Source organism: Alligator sinensis, unplaced genomic scaffold (genome assembly GCF_000455745.1).
Source record: "Alligator sinensis unplaced genomic scaffold, ASM45574v1 scaffold919_1, whole genome shotgun sequence".
NCBI classification, from domain to species: domain Eukaryota; kingdom Metazoa; phylum Chordata; order Crocodylia; family Alligatoridae; genus Alligator; species Alligator sinensis.
The window spans coordinates 161982-182056 of record NW_005842191.1 but is presented as its reverse complement, the minus strand read 5'-3'; the positions used below and the strand labels follow the sequence as shown (position 1 = coordinate 182056).

The 20075-nt window shown below is 48.7% G+C and overlaps 1 protein-coding gene across 1 annotated transcript in view; it reads left to right on the top strand.

The window, feature by feature from the left end:
• Positions 1-20067, top strand: part of CAVIN1 (caveolae associated protein 1) — a 36216-nt gene extending 16149 nt beyond the window's left edge. Inside the window, exon 2 of the mRNA XM_014521201.2 lies at positions 19155-20067. Coding sequence (XP_014376687.1) covers positions 19155-19817 — 663 coding nt within the window. The 3' untranslated portion in view covers positions 19818-20067. The remainder of the gene's footprint in view (positions 1-19154) is intronic.
• The last annotated feature ends 8 nt before the right edge of the window (positions 20068-20075 follow it).

Genomic DNA, 20075 nt, shown 5'->3' with positions numbered 1-20075 from the left:
TTTTCCTACAGTCCTGCTTTTCATTTGATTCATTGCTGGGCAAAGCAACCTTCAAACATGGCCTCACTGTTTATACTGACTCCCCCTCCAGCCCCACCCTGTGTTGTGCTTTTCTCCTAATCTCCATCCCAGCTGGACTAGCAGCAGCACATTTCACACAATGTTACAAGAACCAGTTTTCTTTTTCACATCAAGAGCAACACAGAATCTAATAATGCTATTCCCAGGATATGGACAAGCTAGTTCTGTTTGATAGAAGCCCAGTGTCAGTGAGGTTTTACACTAAGTTACTTGAGGATGGAAGGAATTTTTCTCATCACTTGAAGTCCAGTAAATTTATTCTGTAGTGTTTATGTGCTCCCCACCTTGTTTTTCCCCACTAGACTCTTCAAGGTGTTTCCTTTCCATCTCAAGAAGATGATAACCTCTTGTTACAATTTTTTGCTCTCTTCTATCTATAAAATGAGCTGCATTTTCTCTTATTTTGAATCCCCTCAGCTGACAATCCTGGAAGGGGAATCTGATGCCAAACTACTGAAAATATAATAAAGAAAACTACTTTATGTATCATCTTTGGGTGGGGTAGTTTGTAAAGCCAACTGCTCTCAGGGATTGCTAAGTAGTAGCCCCCTTCCCTCAGTGTATATTAAGCAAAAGAGAGAAGTTTTGATTTTGCATTGTTGTTCTCTGTTGAAACACTGAGAGAGGCTGTTTGTGTCCTGCTGGGTTGAGGGCTTGTCCATGTTCTCTCTTGGCAGAGTTGTATGGATGCAGTTCAGCAATCGAACAGCTTTCTGGATCCATCTCAATCATGGTGTTGGATTTAGCTCTTCATAATTGTAGCTGTTGTTCTTCTAATCTCCACTCCTCCCCCAAAGCTCTTAAATAATTTAATAGTAAGGTGTTGCCTCCAATTATACTGGCACAGTTTGGGAATAACTTTGATGGAGTCACTCGAAGTTTACACTCGTGTAAATGAGAGTTGAATCTGACCCTATGGTTAAATATTGCATAACTATGAATTACTTGCTATAGCTGGCAATCAGGACTCGTAGTAGAGATTATATCTTTTATTAGACCAACAAGATTTTTGCAAAAAAAATCTTTAATTGCAAGCTTTCAGGCACAAACACCCTTCATCAGGCATTGGAGAAAAGATTATAAAAGTTCTCCTGGGTAGAAATTAAAGTTCATATTTCATAGGATTTCGCAGAGGAGTCAATAGTTGGAAAAGTCCTCTGGGCAGTCAGTTCATAGCTGGTATGAAGCCTCTCATGTCCTGTGAGGATCTGTGATGTATTCGCCTGTGCTACTGCACTGCAAATGACCTTGCTATAGCTAGGGCATTGACTCTTTTGGGACCCCCAATAAATGAAAGCAAGACTCACTTCTTGTGAATCTGTACAGGCTATATCTGCTGCCCTTTCCCCTCTGCCCATTCTCATGTTAAACTAGTTGGTTTAAAGCAGCTGGTGGGGAATAGAGAAATTCTTCCATTCTGCTTCCTTTCTGCTGGCCATTGAAATCCATTTTCCTCATCTTAGCCTGAGAAGATCCAGAGTGTGCCCCATGACCCTTCGCCAGAGCGTGTGCCCTTTGAAACATCGCCAGAGCGTGAGTCCTCTGACCCTTCTCCAGAGACTGTGCCCTCTGACCCCACGCCGGAGAAAGTGCCAAGGCCCCTGCCAGCAGAGGATGTGAAGGGAGACATCACTTTTAGGGCATCAGACACAGCACCATCTGAAGACAGTCATGAGCCTCTTCTGAAACTCTGAAAGCTGCTGATTCCAGTGGCTTGCATAGTTGTGGCCCACCTCTTAGTGGGTGCACTGAGCCATTAAGTTTGGGAGGCAGATAGTTTTAGTTGGCATAATGCCACAGCTGATTGAATCCTCTGTTTGCTGCATGATGATCGTGATGTAGTTGTAGCGGGTGTACAAGAAACTGTGATCTTCTGTCAGGCCTCTAGGGAGTTGCCCTGTTCTACCTCTGAGATGATTTTAATTGTGGGAGGGAAGGATGGTCACAGGCCTGAAGCCAAGGGATTCCTGGGTTCTATTTCTGGCTCTGCTAGACAGTAACTGGACACCTTTAGGTAAGTCACTTCCCTCCTCCCTGCCTCAGTTTCTCCATCAAAAGGATGGAATACCTACCTCCTGGGAGTTATTGTGAACTTTGATTTTATATCTATGAGAAATGGCTTGAACATATCAAGGGTGTCAGAAGAAGGCAGGCTCTTATCGCACACTGTATAATGTTCAAGATGAAACAGCAGTGACGTATTTAGAAATAGCAGGTCTGGAGGCACTATTCAGGTCAGTAAGTCACCCTGCTGTAATTCCCTTTAACACAAGTTACACTTCTATCCACAAGCTTCTGGTGGTAGTGAATATGGCTTCTGCATCCCAAAAGCTCATCCCAGGCCATGGAGACTGCTGGTAACAAAGTTGCCTTTCACTGGATAGGATGTAGCACTCCAGTCCTCCTGTCTGCAAAACCAGTTGAAAGTGAGAGGAGGGCCGTCTGTATGCTGAGGCAGGAGAAGAGCTGGAGACGCTTGCTTGTCACCTTAAATACCAGTCCTTGCCTAGCAGAGCCATGAAGCCTTATCAGGTAGCGGTTCTAATTTGTGGCGACACCAGCATGAGACGAGAATCAGAGTCTTGCAGTATGCTCGCTGGAGTCCTCCTCTTTACATCAGCAGTCACTGGCCTCTCTTGCAGGCCCTGCTGTTCTGTATATATCTGGGAGACTAGAGCCAACAGCGGAGAGCTGTCAGTGATGGGGACAGTGTTGCCCCTCAGCTCCACCAAGGCTTGAGATGCAAAATCTGCCTGTACAGCAGGGAAGCCTTTAAAGGTGGCAGCATTCAACCCAAGGGTTCCTATGCTTCTTATTTTATTCAGAATGGTTCTTCTAAGCCTAGAGCAGAGGCTCTGCTCCTGCCAGCCACTGTACTGCACTGAGCTTTACAGAGTGCACATCTGACGTGAAGTCTGGCAAAAGGGCTCCAAAGACCCATAAATAATATTTATGCACTGGAACACTTCAGCATAGTTCACTTGAGTGGTGCTGACACAATCTCATAAATAATATTCCTACTTTATGCTTATGATATGAACATATGGCCCCTGCCATCCTAAAGCACTTTACAGATGGTCATTGTAGAACATTGCTGAAGGGTGAACAATGGTGAAGGGGAGGAAGAGAAGCTTTGGTCAAGGACATCAGGGCAAACCCCAACTCATTAAAAGTACTCCCAGATCTTGAATCTCCAAGCAGAACCTAGTTTTTTGAGGTCTCATCTGAAGAATCCACACTTCACAATTATTGAGTCCACATTGACTCTGTGTGCAGTAGCCAGAGAGCTTCTGTGATTGGAAAGAGCCATGGGCCACCAGAGAATCGATAGGTTTCAAACTTGAGGCATACAGCACTGAGTTTATCCCCTTCATCATCTGTTTGCATTTTTTGCACTCACATTTTGAACTTGGCGTTTGTTTTTAAGCTGTGGACGTAGAGGATGGGTTACAAGCATCTTGTTCCTAAGGATTCATTCTGCTGGCCAAACAGAAGGGAATAGCCAAATAGCCCAAAAGAAGGGAACACTGCAATTTGAATTGCCAATGTCTTTGGATTCTTAGTATCATCTCTGGTTGGTTAATGACATGTTCCAGGGAGGAACTAATAAGTTCCTGAGTCTTAGGATTTTACTTGGGTCAGTGCTTTGGGGACATTCCCCAATTTAGGATGTTACAGTTGCCAAACTGTTCAAATTTACTTCTGCCCTTATGCAGGGAACTCTACATTACATATGCCTCCCCACCCCCCACCCCCTCCAATCTAAGTTATCAGGGCTACATTGCAAAAAAAGCAAAGCCAGGTGTTTTCAGTTAGTGAGGGGCCATTGACACCATTGATTGCATGCTGTGTGTGGTGTCTTACAATTTCTGGTTTGCTAAACCATTGTGTTTTGTCACTTTGTGTAACAGTTCTTGGCAAAATGGCTCTTATAGGATGTCTGTGTAAAGAGCAACGTACTTCATTAAGATTTTATTAAAACTGGGTGGCTCCAAGAGATACTATCTTCTGTTCCTGCAAAGGGCCTGACTCATCTTAAGGAATCTTTTCTACCTGTGGCCAAAAAATGCTGCCAAGTCAGAATGGCAGTGCTATGTGCCCACACAGTGTTGGGTGGAGAGGGTTCCACAAAGAGCAGGGCAGGGCTGTTAGACCCAGAGAGTTCAGGTACTCTGGAAAGACTTACCAGTGGAAATTCTCCTTTCCAAAGGTGGCCCACAAGCTTAACAGTTTGAATTGTGCCTTTTTTGATGCATAACAGAAGGCTGAAAGGAACGTTTGTTAGTGTGCTCATTATTTCCTTTGGCCTTCTACCTCAGGAATGTCAAGTCTGGTCTTCCACTATTTAAAAAAGCTTATGCATCTTTGATTTAGTTCGTTTATAAGGTGCAGGTTTACCCAGCCTTCTGCCTTTCCTAAGACCCCAGTATTACAACAGGATCGGCGTGGACAGGCCACCATGACCGTGTAGAGCTCCATTAGGGCCATCTTCGTATAGACCCTATCACAGGAATGAAGACTCCAAACTTGCCAGAAGACTCTTTAGAGGCCTGAAATTTGGGGCATCAGTTTTCTCAAAAACATTTTTTTAAATCATAAAGACAAAAGATGTTTCTTAAAGGTTATTAATCTCTTAAGTATTCAACAGGCTTTTCAGTCCACCATATGCTGGGAGTGTAAGACCTTAATTGGCGAACACAGTGATATATTTCAGTAGGAGGGGAAAGAAGGCAGAACTCCTATTGTTTGTCAGCAGATTACCTTCAAATCCTCATTCATCTGTGCCCTGGTTCCCTATTTGTTTATCAGATGTGCTCTTGTTACTGTATAAAATAATGGTATCCTTCTCACCCCAGCACTGATGCAAGGTCATCACAAGAATGTGCCCTTTCAGGCTTGGCTTTCTCAGGTGCTGGCAGAAGGAAGCAAAGTGACTGTGTTCTTACTGTGAAAGCTGGAGCTCCAAGCTGTTCTTTTCCCAGCTGGGCACAATATGAGTCAAAATATATGCTCCCTGACTTCCTTCTGCCCAGAAGCTTCTGATTGCTGCCTGAGCCTCTTCTTAAGTTGCCATTTTCTTAGCTGTACCTGGTGGGCAGCAGTGGAATGGGACAGAGGAAGTGGGAAGTGCTGAACAGCAGCAGCTTTAACGCATTTGGCAGCAGTAAGAACTGGGCAACAGTCAGGTTTGGGCCCTTAATAGTGCTATAGGACTCATGGGATGGAAGAGTGAGCTCGTAGTGTTCTTCATCCTGCAATTGCATGTCAGCAGGTCTCTACTGTCTTCTCCAGGCAGAGCGTAGCTGCTGTTGTAAAGTAACTGCATAAAATCAGCTGCAGATGTGATTAGCATGCATGTGTGTATATATAAAAAAGACTTAATTAAAACTTCAAACTGGAGAACAGATCAGCTGGGAGTGTGTTTTCTTCCACTAATAAACCAGAAATAAAAACAAAATCCCCTAAAGAACAACAGTCCTGTCAACTTTCTATTTTACTCCTAGAATTTTAAGAATGTTCCTCAGATTTGTCTGTGATTCTGCTGTATTTTAACAGTCCCTGGCCCTGCCAGGCAGGGAACGTAGCTCGGTTTTGTGTCTCAGTGGCCTTTTATATGACGAGGGAAATGTTTACTTGTGTTGTAGCAACCAGACAGTATGTTCATGACCATAAAGGGTGCTGATGAGTGACTCACTGGAAGGGAACTCAGGCTTGAAAGTGTTGTCAGATTAAAAAACCCCACTTAGTGGAGCAAAGTACAGAGCAGTTCTGTTCAGTGGACCAGCAGCACTGAGTTATTTGAAATAGAAAATGTGCAGTGTCTAACACCCTCTGCCAACCTCAGAGCCAGTGGCAACGCATAGGGGGTGCATGTGCACTCCCTGAGAGCAACCCCCTGACCAGCCACTTAGGCAATGGGAGGGGGGGGGGCAGGCAGGAGCACTGGTGCCTCCCCTGCAAGCGCCATCTGATTGCTGCGATCACTGCAGCCACTTCTTGGAGTGCTTGCTCCCAGAAGTGGCCGCAGCCACTCCCAAAAGCGGCTGCAGTGATTGCAGCGATTGGCCACTGTGGGATCACCCAGAGGGGTCCCTCCTCTGGTCAGCAGGATTGACCGGGGGGACCTCCACCCCCTGATCGGCAGGACTGGTCGCATGCCCCCACAACTAAGGCGGCACCAGTCGCCTATGCTCACAGCTCCGTTGTTCACAGTTCCATGCCGATGCCACAGGTTTCTTGTTTTCCCATAATCTCCAGGATATAATGCTGCTTGCCTGTGTTTTCTCAGGGAACCTCACACCATGTTTCCAGGGTAAATTGCTCCTCTTAAGGTTACTGTGCAGAAGGGGAAAATGTGGCTTAATGTATCAAAGACCATGAATGTGGGTCTGAGGTGGGTGGGGTGATTTTCCCTCATGCACTGTACAGGTAGAGGCATTCTGCGTGGGGCAGGAAACCAGACTGTTTCCACTCAAATCAACTTTGAACCTTTTGAGAAGTTAATCAAAATGAATAGATTCTACCTTCTATGCCAGGGATGGGCAAAATGCAGCCTGGGGGCCAGATGTGGCCTGCCAGGCCATTCTGTCCGGCCTGTGGGGTCACTAAAAAAATGTAGAAAATTAATATGTATCTGCCCTGGGCTGCCTGTCATGCAGCCCTCGATGGCTTGCCAAAACTCAGTAATCAGCCCTCTGCCAAAAATAATTGCCCGCCCCTATTCTATGTACACTTAGACACATACCTTTTTGTGGGTGCTTATGTTTCCTGCCTGTACGAGGAGTTGGGAAATCCCATGAGAAAGTTTCTTTTCCCAGTAACTGGGATCAAGCAAGCCTGAGTACCGATGGGCATACTGGGAATCAGAGTTTGAGCATTTGGAGCTGCTGATACCAAGGGTTGTAGTACAGTTGTGCATCTGGACTCTCCTAGTGCCAGGCTCAGTACGTTTCCCAGGAAAAAGTGTGTGCTTGCAATGCCTGGTGTTTGAAACTGGGGCTCATCTGAACGAGTCATGAGTGAAATAAGGCACACAGGAATAATACTCCATCAGTGGAGATTTACGTAACAGCCAGGCAGCAGGCGCCTGGATTATTCTTCATTGTTCCAGCCAGGCTCCATTATCTTTTCACTACGTTCGCACCAGGGCTGTTTTCCCAGCTACATTATCTCTGGATTGGAACCTGCAGCAGCAGACTTTCCTCCCCAGGCGTGCCTGCTGTGGTGAGGCAAACCCTGCCATTTCTGCTGGGCAGCTCTTCCTGTTCTATCACAGGCTGAGCAGCTCTTGCATAATTGGGAAGAGATCCTTGATGTCCCATGAGCAGCACATGGGTGTGGAGAGCAGCCAGGGCGTTGTGAGGAATCCTTCCTGGCAGCAGGCTCAGGAACTACCCTCCTCTCCCTCTGTGAAAACAGAGCTGTTTTGTTACTCTCAGCATTGGTTGTGCAGGGTCTGATTCAAAGCTTGGAGAAGTCAGTGGGAAGGCTCCTCTGGACTGTTTTGGCTTTGGATCAGGCCACAGTGTTTTCTCTAGGCGTAGGCTTTGCCAGCCACATTCCAGCTTGCTGTGCCCAGTCTCTGTGATAATGGTAGACATGTGAACTCCGTGCTATGCTGGGCTTCCAGGTTGGAGGGGACAGCACAGGAGGCAGGACACGCAAGTGTGATCTAAGGCAGTGTTTCTCAACCTGTGGGTCCCAACCCGTGAGTCACAAGACTATATGAAAGGGTTGCGAATAACCTTTAAAAAATGGATCAACAAACTTTAAAAACAGATTCTTCTTTAAGGAAGAAAAACATGGGTTTTCCCTTGTAGGCTGGCAGTTCCAGGCTGCAAAGGGCTGCTTGGAGCAGGGGGGAGTGGAAGGAGGGCGATAAGGCAGGGGTTGCCATGTGCATCTACATGCACATACATGCATGTGGCAGCCAGGCAGCACGGAGAGCAGTTCCTGCAGCTCCCCGCAGGTAAGTCTATGGGGCAGGGAGGCTGCATAGATGAGATGCCAGGGGGTGGGAGGGCACATAGACAACACTGCCTGCCACCACACCTCCTCGCTAGGGTAGAGCTGTGGTCTGAGGGGAGTGGCAGCAGTGGTTGGGCCATGGCAACAGGGTAGAACTGCAGCCTGATGCATGAGTGGCTGGCAGCAGGAGAAGGTGAGGGCAGTGCAGCCCCTATCCCTGTCCATTACTCCTTGTGCTGCTGGTGGCATGGCTGGCATGGGGGTTTGGGTGGCAGTGGCAGCAATGAGTCTTGCTGCCCCACTGTGCCCTCCTGCACTGAGTCCTGCCTGCTGGGCTGTAGAGGCAGCTCTTGCCTGTGCCAATCCAGTCAAGCTGCAGCCCTATGCCTGCTGTGGGTGCACAAATCTGGGGGGGGGGCACATGCCCCCCTATGTCCCACATCCCCCCCCGCCCCACACACTGGAGTGCTGGGGGCAGGGGGCAGTGGGTTGGAAATGAGGGGCACCAGCGAGCTGGGGTGGTTGGGGGGCTGTGGGTCAGGAGTGAGGGGCACTGGCAGAGCCAGGGGGCTGTTTGCTACTTAAACTATTTACTGGGTCAGGGCTTGCCATCAATATTTTCAAATGGGTCCAAGTACAAAAAGGTTGAGAACCACTGATCTAAGGGAAAGTGCCCCAGGCAGAAAGGGCAGGTTTGCCCCTTCAAGGGTTTTGGGGCCTGGGGCCAGCCAGCCCTTTTGGATTTTCAGACCCAGCTGGGAAAGCCTGAAGAGGGGGGAGCACAGCTGAAGGGGAGCTAAGGAACAAGCTGGCTCCTGTGGTTGGCTGGGGAACCGGACAGTGGAAAAGGCCTCTCTGTCCCTGCCGCCTGTATTGGTCAGGGGACTAGCTTCATTACTGTACACCCAGTCTGCAGCTGCAAGAGCTAAGCATGTGTCCCCCAGATCCCTGCATCAGAGGGGCTGTGTCCCAGGATGCAAAGCTCTGTCTCTTCTCATCCAAGTGGACTAGCTGTATTATATGTTACAAGCTGCAGTTCTTTCGCTGGTCACACACCCCCTTCCCGTCTGCCCATCTTAGAGACTGGGACAGTTGTAGGCTGCTCTGTTATATGCCAGATGGGCACAGGGCCATCATGGGCTTCAGATGGGCACACACGCAACCAACTCAGCTGTGTGAGCCATCAAAAGGAGCATCTCCTCAGCAAATGATGCTGCAGCAATTGGAGAGGACAGGCAGTTACTTGCATGGCAGATGTAGAGGTTCTGACGTGGCCTCCACTCTGCACTCAGCTGAACAGCAGCAACCTAAGCTCATTTGGTAGCAGTGGGAGCTGGGCATCAGTCAGGTTTGGGCCCTTAGTGGTATTATAGGACTTTATGGGGTGGCAAAGTGAGGTTGTAGTGTTTTTCATCTTGCAGTTGCATGTCAGCAAGCCCTTACTGTCTTCTTCAGACAGAGAGGTTCTGGAGTCAACAAGGGGTTGATAAGTATCTGAGGTCTCAGGATATGGCTCCTTTCCAGACAATAATGCCAAGGAGAGATGGGGGAATGCCTTTGTTCTTGCTAATTGTGTTGATTCAGAGGGAAGGAAGTTGCTGGAGTTCCTGATGTTCCTGGCTCAGCAGGGGCCAGGGTCTTGGGGAGTTGAGGGATTGCTCCAGCAGGTGTTGTTATGGAGAAAATGAGCACTGCCTTCCTGGGGCCTGGGGATTTGAGCTGGGATATCCTGGCCCCCTCAGGAGCGTGGGGGTTGTTTTCTTCTAGATCTATGAATCAGATTAATACAGCAAATGTTGGCTCCTTCAGATTAAACTTCAGAAAGCAGCACAGCAAGGACCTGGTGAATAAGCATGGCCCACAGCACAACTTTCTGTTCCCAGCAGTCCCCCAGAGCCAAACTTCTTGAACCTTTGCCCCACATTGCAAGGGGCAAGCTGTAAACCTTTCCTGTGTGACTGGGTATTGGCCAGGTTTCTGAAGTGTGCATTTGGTGAAACAAGCTTTTCTTTATTAGTCACTGTGGAGATGGGAAAGAATTTGGGGGAAATGTTATAATTTCTCTCAAGGCATGACATTTTCCTGTGCTGGAAAAATGGGAGCAATCAGACATGTCCTCTTTCACCCAGGGGTAGCTTTGCCATACTCACTGGGGAAGGGGAGGGGGGGGGGGGGGGGTGAGATCAGATGCATCTATATCACATCGCATATTCTAGGATAAAAGTAGGGAGGATTCAGAACTGAAGCAGCCACAGGTATTGGGCTGAGCAGCTCTGCATCTGCACAGACTCATGTCCTGTCCTTCATCTGTGTGCCATTGTGCTGGGGATATGTCTGTGCATGGGTGACAACATGCCAAATCTAAGCATTGGCTGGAATAGCAGATAGGTTCATGCTACCAGCTGTATCATGTTTCAGGTGGCTGTTGTGCAAATAGGACTCTCTTCCTCTATTGTGCTGAAGGGACAAAAATGCCATGATTCAAGGAGCATTTTCATTATATTCATACCTCTAGGCTGCTTAGGGGACCTAGGCAAGTTTGCAGCTAATGAGTGCTCCTTTTTGGTCCCAGTTTTAAATAAATCAAACAGTGTGCCTGGCTAGATGACCTTGGACTTTGCCACCTTTCTAGTTCATTAGCTTGGAGCATAGTTGGGTCTGTGGTTGCTTAGGTGGAGGAACATATAGCGCACAGACTTACACTGAGGTGAGGGGTATGCCTTGGTACATGGGCTTCAGCTTCCTACAATGCTTGAATTTGTTGCTGGGGCAGCTTATGTCATTGCATCCTCATGGAGTTGAAGGGCTTGGATTCAGGACATATTTCACCAGAGAAATCAGGTCTCACACCAGAGCCCTAAACAGGTATACTCCCTTGAATCAGATGGATGATTAGCCTTTGAAAAATCAGGAGTAAAGCTACACTGTTATAAATTACACTAGTTTAGACGTCTGTCTGAAAGTTATCCTGGGATAGCCATTTGTTCAAGCCAAGAAGACTGGTATGGGCTCCTCCACCACCTTGTGGCAGTGTGCAGTAGTAGCAGCCTGTAGGACTTAGCTGCATTGGAGTAACGCCTTGACTGTGCACTCCAGCTCCTTGTATGATTGATGCCCGTGTACAAAGTTGGTGTCAGTTACACGGGTGTAAATGTGTCCTGTTTCCAGGCCCAAAGTGAGGTAGGGTGAAATGGATGCCAGGAAAAGTCAGGATTTGTTTCGGGCATTTTCAAAATGAAATCCTGCTGTGTCGGGGCTTGTAGCTTGTGCCCTTCTGATTTGCAGCAATTCAGCCATCCTACTTTAGGGCATTTCAGCTGTTTTGGTGGGGACAAAATGAGTAGACCCTTGGCTGGGAGCAAACAGACTACTTTCCTCATTTGCTCAGAACAAATGTGTTCATGATTTGTAATTCTCTCCTGTCCTCATTCAGGGCCTTCCTCCTAGACATGCCCAGCAGGCAGCCCTTGGCACCTCCTCACAAGGCAGCGTGGCTGGGTGACTAGGTGATGCTAGCTGGTAACATCAGAGGTGCCCAAACTGCTTCACTGATTTGATCAGCTTCTCCCACTGGCACCACGGCAGATCAGAAGGAACTCAGTGGAGCTCACAGCTTAGGCCCCTGTGCCAGCTTCCAGGAATGGTGCCCTTGACTTTTATCTTCTCTCCTTGGCAATAAGTCTTTGTAGGCTTGTGCCCTCCATGAGTTCCACAAAGGAGGTGGTGCCCTCTGCAGTGGGAGCTGGCTCAGAAGTTGTTCGTTTCCTGGGAGGTATTCCCAGGGGGTGCTTTTGTGTTAAATGAGCATGGGGGTGGTCAGTTTGCTGTGGGCAGTTTGTCCATGGCACTGCAGGAGAGGTGGATTCCAATATTCGCAGCCCTTTCTCTGCATATGCCCAGGGGCCAGGCAGAAACCCAAGGGCAGTGCCGAGTTCTACTATGGGGCCCATTCACATGCTCCCTCTCTCTCATGCTGGCTTCCTGATAGTGTGCTCATCCCAATAATTCCACGCCTCCCCCTCCCAGCTCTATAGATTAAAATGACTCGGGTGATAAATCCTGGAGCCATGTACTGCAACCCTGCAGCTGTGACGCTTCGTACAGTGATGGGCTATTTCCAGCGTGTCCTGAGAACATAGAGGTGATTCACTGGAGCAGGGATGCACGCTATGTGCTGCTCAGATGAAAACCAATCTCATTCCAAACGAATGTGCCCCCCTTCCCTGGCCTGTGTGCCTTGCGTGCATGCATTCACCCAGCAGCAGGGGCACCAGACGTTTGGCTGTCACAGGGCAGTGGAGAAGTTGAATGAGTTTCTCTTCTGTCCCTGGCAGAAGCAGAGTAACCAGATGGACTGACTGCATGGAAATCCAGTCATCAAGGCTCTGTGCCTGGCTCTGACACTGACTTGCTGTGCAGCTTCAAGTTACTTAACTTCAGTGTCCCCATCGCTAAAATAAGGATAAAAGGGCTTGGGGACTTATTAGCCAAGAGACACCTCAGCCATCACATTTGAATCCTCACAAGTTTGGGGAAAGGTTATGGAAGGCTCTCAACATTAAGGCAAAGCCAGTTTTTTTACAAAGCACCTGCCCCAGATCTCCCCCAGCCTAGGATCCAGACCCCTAAGCTCAGAGCAAGCTCTGAATCCACAGTGCTGGAATGCATGGGAAGAGGAAGGCCCCTGAAACCAGCTTGCAAACAAGGCAGTCCCGATGGGTGTTCCATGCTGCAGCTTGTCTACGTGTTCCAAGCCAGCAGCTGGAGCAGACGAGACTGTGCTTGGCCTGAGTCCAGGCTGCCATAGCAGCCTCAGTAGGGTGAGAGGCACATGGAGGGCAAAGTGCAGGGGCTCAGAGCTAGTCCTGCAGAATAAGTATCTCTGTGGGATGTTCTGTGCCCCAGCCAGCTCTCTGGGGCCCAGACTCCCAAAGAGTTAGTGGGTAAAACCTGAAGCAGGGATAGATTTTATTTTTTAAAAGGAATTTTTCGTGTTCCCAGCCAAATCAAGTCAAAATCTTTGAGTCAGTCCAAAACCATAAGTGGCCCTACAACCGGCAAACATCCTCCACTCCCACCGGGGGCTTCAGATATTTCCAAAGTCTTTTGGCAGGCGTCCTATGTGCAAGCCCAAACCCGGAGGCTCGGGGTTTGGGTGCCCCCAAGTTTTCGCCTGCCCTCAGTCATATGGCTGCAGAAGCAAGCTAGGGAGAAGCCTCCCATTTCTATAAAGTGGGCTTTAAGCCCCAACACCTTTGGGGGGTACTAAACCACGCCAGAAGAACAGCTATCCCCCAGGAATGCTTAAGGAAAACTGCCTTTATGGACCCAGATACAGAGTGTTTCCGAGAAAAGACGGAGGTTCTCACTGCCACTGTGAAGCCAAGAAACTTCCTGCTTATGCTTGAGACACTCACCCTGGACAGCCAGGCAGATTAGAGCCTGTGAACAGAGGCGTGAGGGACCTCTTGGGGTGCAGTAGGCACACATGAAGAAAAGGGGGGACCTGAGCTTTTTCTCCCCTTTCTTGTGATTTAATTTTTCCTCAGCTGAACATGTTCTGGTTTCCCAGTTAGTAAGGTGATGTGTATCCTGGCCCCTGCCCAGCCCTGGGGGATGTGGCACACTGCCAGTGTACAACAAGTAGTAAGTAGAAGGCTTAGGACCAAAACAGAAACCTTTCAAAAACCTCCCTCCTCTTCTAGGGGGCAGGCCAGTACTATCTGCACCATTGCCATCTTCAGCATTCAAACAACAGACTTAGGTACTACCTTGAAAAATCTCAAGACTGGCTTAAAACTCAGGGGTTTACAAAGAAATAAACTTCTCTTTCTAAATGTGTCTTCTTGTTTCTGAATCTTTTGAGTTCCCATTTCCCAGCCCCTCTCTGCAACCATGAGGACTGAAAACTTCCTTTTTCTATTACATGACAGCAGAGTTTCTCCTGGAATCATATGCCTTCCAGACCTGGGACTTTCAGCACTGAGTATACAGAAGCTCATGATAAAGCCATGAAAGTTAGCAGTGCTGCAGTAGAAAAATGGAGTCACAGGGCACATCTACATGTGCAGTTAGTGCACATGAATAAACGTTGGTGCTGACTGCTCCAGAGTTTTTTGCTGCTGGGCACACCATTTGAACATGTGGTCTGGAGCAATTCACTCTGGAGCAATCAGCTCCAGAGTTTATTCATGTGTAGCACATGGAGCCCAGTTGGAGGAGCCCCAGCTGGCAGGGGACTCTGGGAGTCAGCCTGCCAGCCTGGGGCTGCTCTGACTGCACTCAGTGTGCTGTGGAAGGGCTAGCTGGGGCATGAAGGTGCTTCAGCATGGAGCTAGTTAGCAGGCAGCCCCCGCACTGAAACACCATTATGCTCCAGCCAGCCTGGACAGCATCTACACGTGCAGTGCTGCTCATGAAAAAACTCCACAGCAGGGTATTCTGCATTTGGGGTAATGACCTTGTATTCTGTCCTGTAATCTGTATTTACAAGTACTACCCTGCTGTCAAGTTTATTAGTTTTGTGCACCCTAATAGGGATGCACACGTAGATGCTGAGATGTTTACTGTGCAATTAATTAGTCAACTGCACAGTAAACATCTCGTGTAGATGCACCCACACAGCGCCATCCTGTCCAGCCCTGTGTCTCATACTACCCTTTATACCCTTGGCAAAGCAAAGCAGGCAGAGAATTCTGGATTGGGAACATTTTATACTTTCATTGCAGACCAGTACCTGACCATGTGAGGGTCAGACAGGGTTGGCTTAGGCCCATGGGGGAAAGCACTTGCAAAGCACCACAGGATAAAGGATGGGAGCCTATTCTCTCAGCTCAACTGTAACATCCCAGGCCCCACCCTAGCAATAACCCTGCTGGCCTGTTGTGCAGAGACCTTCCAGCTGTCCTGATAGCCTGTTGTGAGATGGAACAAGAGGGAAAACTGTGAAGCGAGGGCTCCTGCGCCTAATTGTGTTTGACTGTGAGAATAACAACAGGAAAGTTCTGATTGCCTAAAAAGATGTTGACAGAGACCTCTGGCCAGGGGTGGGAGACGGGGGAGCCATTCAGGCCCACGGGATACTCTTGCTGATTTGGCAAACAAAGGAAGGATGGAAACTTTCCAGTGTAAATGGTGAAAGTGAGGTAATGCCCTTGGCAGACTGGAGAGGAGAGGGCAAGGGAAACAGCCCTGGGCCCCCACCAGGCTCCTACAGCCCTGTGCTCCAGACAGTGCACGGGTTATGGGGACTACGAGGGAGAGAATTTGTCCTCCACATCGTGGCACTCTGGCATCTGAAAGCAGCATAATCATTGTCATTCAGAGATCACACCACTGGTCTCAAACTCTTCAGGGCCCCATACTCAGATGCTCACTGGAGAAAGCCATCTTAGACTCTGGCTGGGGCCTCCTGGCTGAGGACCTCCCAGGAACTCGGCTCCTCTATCTGCTGTTGGCTCCCTTGCTAGTCCTGCAGCATCCGGAGCATCCCGCCTTCCTTGGCTGAGCCATGGGGTATTTCTAGCTCCATTTTTGTGCCTTTGTTGAACTTAGTGGACAACAAAGATATTTGAAATGATGCCTCAATTAGCTGATTTAGCGATTGAAAACAGGATGCTCCACGTTTATTTTTTACCCTGATTTGGGGATGAACCGAGGCCCCAGCCGAGCTGTTTCTTCAGTCCCAGGGTAAAAGGTCAGGGTGTAGGGAGGACCAGTGCTTTTGGGGTAGGATTGGACACCAGGACTCCTGGGGTCTTCTGAATAACCTTGAGTGAATCCCTCCCAGTTCTGTGCCAAAGGGGGGAGTAGAGAAGTGGGGGAGGCAGTGAAGCTGACGGGCTTCACCACATATTTGTTTCTTCTTTCATGTTGCCAGGATACTTTCCCTCAGTCTGGGAAGCTCTGGGGGAGGCTGTGAGATTTCATGTCTTTAGGCATATTCTGAAACAAGAATATTTGTTATGAAGGCTATAAATTCCTCAGTCTTTCCCACCTCCTTGGCCTCTTGCTGCCTGTTATAAAGATTACAGAGAGATTTTTGCTCATGGCCAGGGCAACTGCGCATTTCTTGCAGGGCACGAGGTGAGGGGATGTTGGGTTTGGCCTCCCCAGAGGAAAGTCGCTGCCGCACCAGCTCAGCGCAAGCCCCTTTCCAAGAAAAAAACCAAGGCACCAAGAGGGGAAGGGACCTCCCGGAAGTCACATAGGGAGCTAGGGGTACACATCCGGGAATAAGGAGCTCAGGTCCTGATCAAACACTATTCCCTGCTCCCATCCTAGAGCCATGAATAGAAGGCAAGAGCATGGCCCTTACAAATCACCTATAATTTCTTGGGAATGGAGTTTTGCTTTCAGTGACAGGGCATTTACTCTTACTGAGCTTTGCTCTTGATGACAAGGCATTTGATAGGGCACAGGCAGGTAGGAAAGGGGGAGAAGTGCAATGGCTGGTGCAAAGGAGCAGCTACTTCCTCTCCACCGGCTTTGTGCTCTTGGGATGCCCCTCATTGTGCACCAGGGGGCACTCGTGATCCCTCTCTTTTTCTGCAGAACTGAGAACAAGCCCTTCCAAGACAGAGGTCTCTGCCTGGTTTTCAGTGCTGGGAGCTTTTTGAAGCTGAGGGCAGATCATTTCTGCCTGGCAGATAAAGGGAAATCCAGAGGGTGGGCATCTGGATCTGTGTTGTTAGAACAGGGCTAAACATAAGCTTTCAAGGTTCTTTGGGTAGATATGCTATCTTTTATTAGACCAACTGAGTAGTTGGGGAAAAGTGCACTCATCCAGTGCACCAAATGCCCTGATGGAAAATATGTCGGAGAAACCAAACAACAACTGCGCACCAGAATGAACGCACACTGAAAATCTGTCAAGGACAAGAAGACCCAACTACCTGTGGGTGCACACTTCTCACAGGACAATCGCTCCCTCTCCGACCTCTCAGTTCTAATCCTCAAAGGGAATTTACAACACATTTCTCATAGAGGAGCCTACAAACTTCACTTCATAAATCTGGATACAAAAAATCATGGACTCAATACAGACACTGGATTTATGACACATTATAACCTGCCTGACATCTGAATCACCAGGAACCTGCCAGACCTGACCTTTCACACTTTTCTTTCCCTTCCCCACCTCCTTTCCGTCCCTCCTTTTCTACCCTTTGTCTTCCTAATTTTCTGCTATTTACTTTTTCACAGACAGCCTTTTTTCTATCTTGGAAAACTACTACAGTAGAGTCTCCCTTACTTACCTTTGCTGCTCCCCCCCTCCCCTTTTCCCCCTCCCTTCCCTTCTCTGCCTTTTGTTTTCCTAATTTCCACCTATTTACATTCTCACTTGTAGCTTCTTTCATTCCCTGGAGTCTCAGAACAGCAGAGACTCCCTATTCCTGAAGGAGGGTGATTGTGCACAAAAGCTTGCAAAGAACTTTTTTCCAACTACTCTGTCTAATAAAAGATATCACATCTACCCAAAGAACCTTGCAATATGGCTACACCAAAAACCCAGAAACATAAGCTTTGGGATTTAAGATCCGGTCTATCCTCAGTCCACCTGGACCTGGCAAGAGGCCCCTACATGGGAATTTCCCATGCTGTAAGCAGAGACTTAGCCCCCAGGGGAAAGCCAGCAGGTGCCCTTGACAGGATCACAGATGATTTCTGAGGACCCAAATCCCTGCAATCCTGAGGGGGTTAAGGAATTGGCTGGAGACGATGAGTCACTGTGCATGAACTATGGGAACTCCAAGAGATGATACCTCACATGGATACCTCCCCTTGCAAGTGGAGTTCTGTGCCTCCTCCTATAGAGGATCTAGGGCTTGCATCTTCCAGCATCACGCTAGGGTCTGCACAGACACCAGCCTGAGCCTCATGAGACAGTGATGCTACTTCGCTGCTTGGGAGGTCATTTCCCAGTCATACAAGAGGACTGGGGGTGTCTGACCAGTGCTGGGAGATCTGCGTCCCACCACGGGGAAGGGCTGAGATGGAGCAATGAGGCGCTCCCTGCGCACTCAAGGCTGTCAGTCCCATTTCACCTCCTTCCCAGCCCCTCTCACTCTGGAGGGCAGGTTGGAAGCCCAGGCAGCTGGAGCTGTAAGAACAGAGAGGTCAGCTGTGCTTCTCTGCAGACCTGATGCTGCCTGGGTTTTTTGCAATGTGATTTATTAAGCTCTGCTTTCTGGGCCAAGCTGCCTTTGCTGCCTGCACTTCAGAGATTAGATGCTGGTCTGAGTGAAAAAAAGTCTTGACCATGGGAATGCATGTTGTGTCTTTTGCAAATAAGTACCTGGACAAAGCCAGGTGCAGATAACCTTAGTATATAGAAATATGCAAAGCCCATTTGTATCCAGGCTGCTGCTCTGGGGAGATCCTGAAACATGGACTACAGCAGATGCCGCCAGGCTCAGGAAGTATTTAAAGGGACGCTATGCCTTATGTGCTACTGTTGGCAGACATATGCAAACCCCTGCATTCTTCTCTGATGCTGGTGTAAATGGAGATTATCTCTCCTGGAGTCAGCGGGGCTAGATGTGGATGAGAAGGTGGGGACTGCATCTTTGGTCATGGGATAGAAACAAAACTCATAGCTGAACTGTCCTTGTAGCGCTATGAACAAACTAGGATATTAGAGTCTGATGCAGATGCCTGGCACTGCTGCTGGCAGCTCTGGGGATGGGGACAGAGGAGGGAAGGAGGGTTGGGAAGAGGGCCATGGGTAAAGCCCCAGTTCCAGTGTCTTCAGGTCTCTTCTGTGGCTAAAGCACTGATGGGTTTCTAACCTAGCCTTGTGTGGCAGAGCAGATATAACTGTGCTTAAATTTACTGAGCCCTGAGCTGTTTTGCAGGAGATCTGAGCCCTCATAGGAGTCATTTACCAGGTATTTTGAAAAGAGAGGGATGAGTCCAGGCCTGATAGCAGCTGCCAAAGGCTGAATTTGGTCCCAGGGGTCAGATTATTCATAAACCTCAACCCCCATTATTTCTCTGTTCCAGTAAGGGCAGGTAGCTGGGCAGCAGGTTCAGTAGCTGCTCAGACTGAGGGTAGGAGCAGCTGCCACATGGGTTTCTCACGGATTCCATTTTGTGTCTTGCAGGATGAAGTGAAGCTGCCATCCAAGGTGAGCATCAGCAAGTCTTTGAAGGAGACTGAGAAGCAAGAGAAGGAAGGGGAGGGTGAGGAGGAGCCCCTGGGTGAGGACCACGCTGATGAGGACCGCATCCAGCTTTCCTCAGATGAGGAGGTGGAGATTGAGGAAATCATTGAGGAATCCCGGGCAGAGCGCATCAAGAGAAGCGGCATGAAGAGGGTGGATGACTTCAAGAAAGCTTTCTCCAAGGAGAAGATGGAGAAGACAAAGATAAAGACCAAGGAAAACCTAGAGAAAACCAAGCATAACCTGGAGAAGACCCGGCACAACCTGGAGAAGAGAATGAACAAGCTAGGCACCAAGATCGTGACCAATGAAAGAAGGGAGAAGATGAAGACCTCTCGGGACAAACTGAAAAAGTCTTTCACCCCTGACCACACCATTTATGCCAGGTCCAAGACAGCTGTCTACAAGGTGCCACCTTTCACTTTCCATGTCAAGAAGATCAGAGAGGGTGCAGTGGAAGTGAAAGCCACAGAGATGGTGGAAGTGGGAGGGGAAGAGGCAGACACAGATCTGATGAGAGAGGAGAGCCCTGAGATGCACACGCTGCTGGAGATCACAGAGGAGTCAGACGCTGTGTTGGTGGACAAGAGCGACAGTGAGTAAAGAGGCAGAGGCGCGGGAGGGTTTCTGAACGGATGGCTGAACACGTAACCATTCACACTGCAAGATCTCTCTTTGTCCCGGGAGCCCCAGGGACCGTATACACGATGCATCCTTATTACTCTGGAAAGCCAAAGCCACTCCCCCACCCTGGAGGACAAGGTGTCTTTTATATTTTAGTTTTAGCACATAGAGGAAGTAGGAACACAGGACTTTTTCTTTTTTCTTACACCATTAAACCAACCCTTGGAGACCATTCCT